Genomic DNA, 9077 nt, shown 5'->3' with positions numbered 1-9077 from the left:
CCTAAATTAAAAGTATTAAAAGAGTTTTAAAAAGTGAGTCTCATTGATTAATATGATATTTTAGTTTTAAATTTGTTTGTTTTTTTTTTTTTTGTTTTTTTTCTAAATTTTCACGTCATTTGTGGTGCATTAATACTCTCAAAATTAGTGGATGTATCATCGTTGTTGATAGATTTATCGGAGAGCGACTCCGAACCACCAGAAAAGATAGAGAAATCAAAAGAATGGTGATGATGGCTGCTACCGCCGTGGAGGGTGCGGCCTCGACGGCTCTGCGAGCGGTGCTCCACCGAGTCCGCCAGGCTGCTGAGAGATCAGGCCGCATAGCCGATGATGTGAGGGTGGTTGCAGTGAGCAAAACCAAGCCCATCTCTCTCATCCGCCAAGTCTACGACTCTGGTCATCGCTGTTTCGGCGAGAACTATGTCCAAGAGATCATAGAAAAAGCACCTCAGGTCCTCTCTCTCTCTCTCTCTCTCTAGAAGTTTGTTTTGGAATTGAGATTGTGTGGAGTAAGAAGATGCTTGATATTGAAATTGTTGAACATTTTGCAGCTTCCTGAGGACATTGAGTGGCATTTTGTTGGGCATTTGCAGAGCAATAAAGTGAAATCACTTTTGGGTATGGATCTCTTTTGATTGTTCAGTTAACATTCTTTTCTTTATGTTTGGAGTTTCTATTATAAATTATCATTGTTGCAAGATTATTGAATTATTATTCCCTCAAATCAAATGTGTGGAACTTTTCTTGATTCTTCATCAAAGTAAGGAATCTTGATTTTATGATTTCTGAATTATTGCTCCCCTGAATAATGCGCAAGTTAGTTGTTAAAATCTTGAATTATTCCGAACAATAATGGACAATGACAATGCACCCCCACTTGTACTCTTCAAAGTTCACTTTTTTGCCCTAAATAATAAATATAGCTTCCTTTTCAAATAATCCCAATGAACTCACCAGCAGCCGCAGTTTTTTATTTTTATTTATTAAGAATTGAGGCAAAACGTTTAAATGAGACCTTTATCTTCTGGACGTTCGAAGAGTTGAGGCATTCGACAACAAGAATTTTTTCCATATTGAGCCTTAGGCGAAAGTCTAAATAGCCTATTGGTTGAGCCACCTCTAACTATGATGCTCTTTTGCTTCATTCCTGAATTTATGCATTGTTCTGATATACCATGTTATGCCCATATTTCGAATCTGTCACCACACTAGTCTGCACAGGTGTGCGTGGGTAAGGTAATATCAGCTCTCCCTACTACCTTCTTGTTATGACACACATTTTGGGCCTCAAGGTTTTACTTCTCATTTGCAGTTGCAGTCCCAAATCTTGCAATGGTTGAGGGTGTAGATAATGTGAAGGTAAAACTCATTCCTTTGCTTCTTGTTTTTAATAGAACGCAAAAAATTATTGTTCTCTCTCCATCATTCCCTCTCTGATATGCAGGTTGCAAATCAGCTTGATCGTGTAGTCTCAACCATAGGAAGAAATCCTTTGAAGGTTTTGGTCCAAGTGAATACAAGTGGAGAAGAATGTAAGTACTTTAAAATAATTTACCTGTTTCTTATGCAAATTATCATGGAAATTGGCTAAGGATGAGATGAAGTATTTTGATATCCTGATCTCCTCTTATCTAACATTTATGTGGTTTCTTACATTCTACAGGAATCATGGCTAAATTAGTACAATACATGCGCAACATTTCCAAATTAATATAGCTGTATTTAGTGTTACATACTTTTCATATGTCACAAATCTTGTTTTTTAATAGCTGAATTAGACTTTGGCCCCTGGTGCACCAACATAAGTGTTGTATATTTGTTTTGAATTGATATGCACAAAATATGTTCATACGTGTATTTTTTATTTCACCTCACAGAGGCATGTAATTGACCAACTAATTAATCAATGTGCTATAATTGCAGCAAAATCTGGTGTTGATCCATCAGGTTGTGTGGAGCTTGTAAAGCATGTTAAGCTTGGTTGCCCAAACCTTGAATTCTCTGGCTTAATGACAATAGGAATGCCTGACTATTCATCAACTCCGGAGAACTTCAGGGTAATAACTTTACACTTGTTCTTGAAGTTTTCAGACACCACATATTTCATTTTTTCCTCAGCAGTAGAAAAAGGTCTAATTTTGTTTCTTACAGCACACAACAGAATGTGTATCCATTGACTACCCTGAAATTATAATACTCTCTGTCTCTCTCTCTTTCTCTCTCCCTGTGTCTGTTCAATGGGTTACATAACCTTCTGTGGATCATACTATATGTGTTGTGATGCAACAGTTGTTGTCAAACTGTAGAATTGAGGTCTGCAAGGTCATTGGAATGGCAGAGAACCAATGTGAACTCTCAATGGGCATGTCTGGTGACTTTGAGGAAGCGGTAAGGAGCATTACTAAATTTAGTTTGAATTTTTTTTAAAATAATGGCTATGAAATTCCATCTTCTTGATGATTTGAATATCATGCTAAAAATGTATTCTACCTTTCTCCGTGGCCATGAAACCTTAATTTACCATACTCAGTATACCACGAGCACTGCCTGAAACTGTGACTGGACCACTGTACAATTTATTGGAAACTGTCTAACATGTTTCTTCACTTCTTCCTCTTAACATATTCACACAGGTTTTGTTGTTCTGATAGAAAACTTGGCTCCTGAACTGTCCATAAGCTGCCTCATACAGCTTTCCCTATGAACTTGAAGCCCCCTCTCTCTCTAAATTTGAATTAAAAACATCCCCTCATACACTTCACAATCGTATTCTACAAATTCTACTGAAAAATAGGTAAAAATATCTCTCTTCTCTGCGAATCATTTTATGAAGAATGGACTACATTGATTGAATGAATATTATAAGAACCCCCCAGTCATATCATAATGCCACCCATGTCTTTTTTTTCCTTCTTCTTTTGTTTAAGCCTGAAAATTCCTAATATGTTGTCCTTTTGATTTGAGTTCATATTGGAAACTGTCTAACATGTTTCTTCATTTTGTCCTCTTTTCACACAAAGGTGGTGTTGTTTGGATAGAAAACAAAAGTCCGGAAAAACGATCTATAAATGCTTTTTGGAAATGATTATCTTGGTGATATGTTGTTGTTGTTGCTTAAGTTATTGTCAGATAATGATATATTTAAACGTTTACTAGTCAATCTATATGCCTGAAAATGACCTCTGGTACAAAATAAAGAAACTCTATCATCTTGGGTGATTGACTATTTTAGTTTGGAGTACTGAATTTTCTTGTGCTGAGTCAAGGTTTCTGAAACTTTTTTCATCGTGATTTATTATCCATCTTATGGAAACAAGGACGAATATGTTTCGTGCTGACAATTTGTACTTTCTGATGCCTGCAGATTGAAATGGGCAGTACCAATGTCAGAATTGGATCAACCATATTTGGACCGAGAGAGTACCCGAAGAAAAATTAGTAACCTTTGTGTATCATTTTATCCGAGTACAGATTGAATTATAATGATTAATATCTTACAACAAATGAATAACCATAGTTCTTTGAAATTTTGAGAGATGGATGCAATTTATGCACTTCCTCATTAAATGTACATAATTCAATATGAAAGTGAATATTTTTCAGATTTTACAAGCCTCTGATCTGGTATGGGGATGTATGCAATTTTTCTTTTTAACCAACTGTAGACTTTTTTCCTAAGCTAGTTTATGTGTGGGAACTTTTCTTGATTCTTCATCAAACTAAGAATCCTGATTTTATGATTTCTGATTCACTCCCCTGAGTAATTCGCAAATTAGTTGTTAAATTCTTGATTTTTCCGAGCAATAACGGAAAATGACAATGCACCCCCCACTAGCACTCTCCACATGTCACTTTTCTTGCCCTAAATGTAAGTTCCATTTCAAATAATCCCAGTGAATTGTGACGCTTTTTTTCTTCATTCCTGAATTTATGCATTGTTAGGATGCCGTGTTATTCCCGTATTTTTTCAGTTTCTGTTCGTTATGGACCTCAAGGCTTTACTTCTCACTTGCAGTCCCAAAGCTTGCAATGGTTAAGAGTGTAGATTGTTAAATATAGTAACGGTATATTATGTCTATCATACATTATCATATTATATTCATTTCCATATTTAGATTTTTTTTATACATCGTTACATAATTATTCAACACAATATTCAATATAATATATATCTCTCTTTCTCTCTCTTAGATATTCTAATATGTTATCAGAATTAGGTCAAGTATCTAGCAATTTAATTTCACTGGCGGGCGGCAGCCTTGCCTTGGCTACCCACCAGACCTCAACCCACTCCGCTGTCATATTTTCTATTCAATATCATTTCGTGGTGATCTTTTCTTCTGTCTGCTGATTTATTCCTACCCAAAATATCTCTATTATATTTTTTTTCTCGCAGTCTAATTTTTTTTTGGATTGAATATTGATGAATATTATGTTAAATAATTATGTAGTAATGTATATAAGACTATATAGGAGAAAAGAAACCAAAGTATAGTAATTCTAAAGATGATAATTAATATAATATAGTATGTATGATAGAATATATAGTTACTATATTTAACATAGATAACAGGAAGGTCAAAAACTCATTCCTTTAATTGTTAATTTTTAATAGAAAGCAAAAATTTGATGCTCTCTCTCGTGCACACTCACAGACTGTTGGTGTGCTATATTTTTTTTCACTAATTTGCAGATTGCAAATTCACTTGATTGCGTAGTCTAAGAAAGCCTTTGAACGTTTTGGCCCAAGTGAATACAAGTGGAGAACCATGTAAGTACCTTAAAATAAATTACCTGTTTCTATGCATATTATCTCGGAAATTGGTTAAGGATGAGATGAAGTAATATGATCGCTTGAATTCCAGGATTTCGTTAGATGGGATCACCGGTATGCCTTATTAGAACAAGAAACAATCAATCTTATTTTTCTCAAACTAAAAACAATTGGCATGTTATTGTCAGATGGGATCACCAGTATGCCTTATTAGACCGAGAAACAATCAATCTTATTTTTTCAAACTAAAAACAATTGGCATATTAGACCACAAGAGGAAAAACTCTAACAAGATGTAGATGACTCAAATAATAAATATGTAGTACATTAGTAGAGGCTGTTCTTTCCACTTAGAAAATAAAACGTTTATTTTTCCTTGTTTTTTTTCTTCTTCAGTTTATTCGCAAATCATCTAATCTCATCCAATGTTATTTTAGCCACCTGTTATTATCAGAGATAAACAATCAAGAAGTTAATTTAATCCAAAATAACAAGTAGGTGTCTTGAGTTTTGACTCTTACCTATGGACATGCTTGAGTTGCTTGAAGGATGTCCCTGACCAAATTCAGCTCATGAACGACATCACTTATGTCCATTCGATATCTTGGTGTCTCCATAGAGCATGCCACTCCAATCTGGATAAGTGAAACCAGACAAACCTCCTTCCGAGTATTATTGGCCACCGCTGCTGCCTCTTCTTCATCATTATTTAGTAGTTTTGGGTCTAAAACTTCCATCACACGGTCAGGCAAGGCCATCCTTGCAAATTTATGAAGGCTAAGGCCTTCCCCAAACATACTGTCAGTTGGTCTCTTCCCTGTCATCATCTCTAACAACAGAATCCCATAACCATAGATGTCGCCCTCTGTTGATACTTCATTTCCTAGACCATACTCTGCCATGAAATAAGTTACGCATTTAGTATAGAAATATACCAACCCTAACTATAGTGAAGAAAAGGAGCTAATCTACGTTGATACATGTGGGGCATTGTAAGAGAATGAAATACACCATTTTTATTTTGGAAAGCATATTTTTTTAGATTCCATTGTTATCGTTACATGGTGTGTTGACAAGCACTCATCCGCCCTAGGGTCGTGATGGATGTTTAAGTGACGAGAATTAGTTTCTCTACTAAAAAAGTAGGAATAAGGTTGCCTACTAAGATATTATTAAATACCATTGTTTGGAGAGAAACTTTAGGGGGAAAAAATCACTTCACAAACCTATGTTGGGCATCATAACAAATGTTGAAGCAAAAGAAGGAAGAAGGGTAAAAAATGCTATGCATACCTGGAGGTACATAACCAATAGTTCCAATTATTCCAATTGAGCTGCTATGATTTGGATTCATCAGTTCAGGAAGAAACCTTGCTAAACCAAAATCACCAATATGAGCAGTCATTTCACAATCAAGAAGTATGTTGCTTGGCTTTAAGTCGCAATGAATTATTGGCCTTTGGCAATGACAATGAAGATAATTGAGCGCACAAGCCACATCGAGGGCAATGTTTATTCGTTGAAGAAGGGTTAGGCTCTGAAAGTCAGTTTGCCCATAACCAATATGTGGTCTTGAATGCAGCCATCTTTCTAAACTCCCATTAGGCATATACTCATAAACTAGTGCTTTGAAATCATTACCTTGAAAATCAACACTTGAGCAAGAAGTTATGACCTTAACAAGGTTCCGATGTCGAATATTTCTCAATGCTTCACACTCGGCCACAAAACTCTTGGAGGCTCCTTGACGGCAAAGGTCAAGAACTTTAACTGCGACAACAGATCCATCTACACCAAGGATTCCTTTATATATAGAGCCAAAACTACCCACACCAATCAGATTTTCGGATGAGAAACCATCAGTTGCTTTGAAGAGCTCCTTATAAGACACTGTCAACAATGATCTCCTCGAAAATGATCTTGAAGCTTGATATCTTCCTTTCTTCATGAACCAACAGAACATGAAAAATGAGACAAAAATTACTCCAAGAACTGCAGTAGCTGCCAAGATTATTTTTACACAAACTGCAAGAGACATTCTTTGTTTTTTTGATTCTTTGAATGCGCATCTAGGTAGCTGGAGTTCATATATACCCCCACAGAGCCTGTTGTTCCCAAAAACTGATATTGCACTTGCATTTGCAAAAACTCCTTTCATTGGGACCATACCCTCAAAATCGTTGAAGGATAAATTTAGTTTCTTTAAGGAAAAATCCTCCAAATACTGTGGAATTTGGCCAGAAAAATTGTTGCAAGAGAGATCAAAGTTGTGAATGCCTCTGAGGGATTTCAGTGACAAAGGAATAGGCCCTTGAAAGATGTTACCTTCCAGGTACAGGTTTTCAAGACTAATGCAACTGCCAAGGCTACTTGGAATTTTTCCAAACAACTTATTCTCAGATACATCCAACTCCCCCAAGTTTTTCAGATTGCCAACCTCTGCAGGTAAGGACCCATGGAAAGAGTTCTTTGCTAGGTTTAGTGAAATTGATAGAATAGGAACATCAAAAAGTTGTTTGGGTATGTTGCCACCAAGGTTATTATGAGAAAGATTTAACAATAGCAAGTTTTGGCAGTTTTTTATACCTGATGGTATGGTTCCATGTAATCTGTTGTTGTCTAAGCGAAGTACACTCAACAATGATAGGTTTCCTATAGAATTTGGAATTTTTTTGGATAATCTGTTGGAGTTGAGGTGTAATCTTTGAAGCTTTGATATACGACCAATATCACTGGGGATGGTGCCCGTGATTTGATTACCCATCAGAAATAGGTTATATAAGTTGGCGAGATTGCTTATTGATGAAGGTATAACTCCATATATATGATTGAAGCTAAACCCTAGTTGAAGAAGATGGGTTGACAGATTGCCTACATAATTTGGAAAGGCTGCTCTAAATTGATTACCCCCTAGACTCAGTACTTCCAAATTGCTACAGTTGACTAGAGATGCAACAAAGTTCAGATCATCAGGTTCCCCGCTTCCAAAGTTATTAAATCCTAGAGTTACCCGCCAAATATGTTGTAGACCTCCAAAATTAATTGATATTTTACCATTGAAATTGTTGTTCATCAAGTCAATTTTTTCTAGCAGCGAAGCATTAGATAAGGAGAGTGGAAGGGGTCCAGTGAATTGATTCACTCGTAATTGAAGGACTTGAAGCCGAGGAAGCATAAAAAAAAATCCCTGTGGAAGGTTACCATGAAGTTGGTTTTCAAGTAAAGAGAATACACTGAGAGAGGAAAGATTATAAATGGATGGAGGGATCGTACCATTGAGTTCATTGCTACCTAATAAAAGCTCTTTCAAGTTTTTCAGTTGTCCCAAGGCATCAGGGATACTTCCCCCCAACACATTTCCAGCCGCATTTAAACTTTCCAGAGATGTAAGGTTCCCAATGAAAGGCGGTATCCCACCTGTTAAGGTGTTATTGTGGATGAGAAGCTTTGTGAGCTTCGACAAGGAACCAAGCTCTTTGGGAATCTTCCCTACCAGCTTATTGACATCTAATCGAAGGTATGTGAGTTTGTAGCATTGCGATAGGTTGGCTGGAATTTCTCCTTCAAGCGAATTATTGTTGAGGCCAAGTTTTTGCAGCCTAGACAAACGCCCGATTTCTGGGGGGATTTCACCTTGAAGAGTATTGTTTCCAAGCCATATCTCATGAAGGAAGCTCAGATTACCAATGTAAGGAGACAAAGTACCCACTAAGCCCCTGAAGCTTAGATCTATTACAGTGACTCTCCTACTCCGCTGACTGCATGTTACACCGTCCCACTTACAAAACTGGTGAGAATCGTTCCATGATTTGAGTACTCCTTGAGGATCTTCAATAATCTTTGACTTGAACGCTAACAAGGCTAGCTGATCAGTATTGTTTTCATTAAGGGCACATTTGATTGTCGGATTATTTTTTAGGGAACTTGTAGTGGTGGTAGCTGGGGGTGTGACACTGGAGACAATTGTTATATGCAGCAGTGTGATGCATAAGAGGAGATGGGCTTTGACATAAACTAAACATGATATCCTTGACCTCATTACTGAAATTGGAAGCTTGATTTCTTATAGCTGAGTGTTCATGTAAGATGAGAGACAGAGAGAGATAGCTGTGGCAGCAGAAGGATAGAATGCATGTGACTGGGAATTAATGAAGGAATTGAGCTAGTTTGCTTTTGATAATCAATAATAATTCTAGTTCCGAGCCACAACCACAAAAACTAGGGAAACTCCCAGAGGAGTCTCCAAGTGTCTACCGTGTTCCCATAAGAAAATCAAATTCAATAATTCAAATTTGTCCTC

The 9077-nt window shown here is 36.7% G+C and overlaps 2 protein-coding genes across 4 annotated transcripts; one reads left to right on the top strand and one right to left on the bottom strand.

Moving 5' to 3' along the window:
• Nucleotides 1–3615, top strand: LOC114308602 (uncharacterized). 3 transcript variants are annotated; one of them, XR_014338866.1, is made up of 8 exons: nt 143–455; nt 555–621; nt 1316–1362; nt 1448–1535; nt 1927–2060; nt 2293–2391; nt 2637–2797; nt 3368–3615. XR_014338866.1 is itself a non-coding variant. In XM_082884395.1 (7 exons), the coding sequence occupies exons 1-7, from the start codon at nt 225–227 to the stop codon at nt 3440–3442; spliced, it is 741 nt and encodes a 246-aa protein (XP_082740521.1). In that variant the 5' UTR covers nt 1–224; the 3' UTR covers nt 3443–3615. The 3 variants fall into 3 exon arrangements, 2 of the variants coding, with proteins under 2 accessions (XP_082740521.1, XP_082740522.1); XM_082884395.1 differs by lacking the exon at nt 2637–2797 and having other exon boundaries at nt 1–455; XM_082884396.1 differs by lacking the exons at nt 2637–2797; nt 3368–3615 and adding an exon at nt 3024–3192.
• Nucleotides 3616–4987: 1372 nt separating this feature from the next.
• Nucleotides 4988–9077, bottom strand: LOC114308601 (putative receptor-like protein kinase At3g47110). Its single transcript, XM_028254204.2, has 3 exons — nt 6071–9077; nt 5299–5672; nt 4988–5218 (listed from the first exon to the last, which is right to left on the bottom strand). The coding sequence occupies exons 1-2, from the start codon at nt 8814–8816 to the stop codon at nt 5299–5301; spliced, it is 3120 nt and encodes a 1039-aa protein (XP_028110005.2). The 5' UTR covers nt 8817–9077; the 3' UTR covers nt 4988–5218.

This window comes from Camellia sinensis, chromosome 8, assembly GCF_055761805.1.
Source record: "Camellia sinensis isolate YWXY chromosome 8, ASM5576180v1, whole genome shotgun sequence".
In the NCBI taxonomy this organism is placed as follows: domain Eukaryota; kingdom Viridiplantae; phylum Streptophyta; class Magnoliopsida; order Ericales; family Theaceae; genus Camellia; species Camellia sinensis.
The sequence above is the reverse complement of the archived record's forward strand: the minus strand, read 5'-3'. Positions and strand labels throughout refer to the sequence as shown.

Excerpts from the sequence above, each read along its gene's own strand:
- LOC114308602 (XM_082884395.1), top strand. The coding sequence starts at position 225 with ATGGTGATGATGGCTGCTACCGCCGTGGAGGGTGCGGCCTCGACGGCT. Across the intron at positions 456-554 it reads TCATAGAAAAAGCACCTCAG|CTTCCTGAGGACATTGAGTG; the intron begins GTCCTCTCTCTC and ends AACATTTTGCAG. Across the intron at positions 2,392-3,367 it reads CTGGTGACTTTGAGGAAGCG|ATTGAAATGGGCAGTACCAA; the intron begins GTAAGGAGCATT and ends TGATGCCTGCAG.
- LOC114308601 (XM_028254204.2), bottom strand. The coding sequence starts at position 8,816 with ATGAGGTCAAGGATATCATGTTTAGTTTATGTCAAAGCCCATCTCCTC. Across the intron at positions 5,673-6,070 it reads TATTGGTTATGTACCTCCAG|AGTATGGTCTAGGAAATGAA; the intron begins GTATGCATAGCA and ends ATTTCATGGCAG.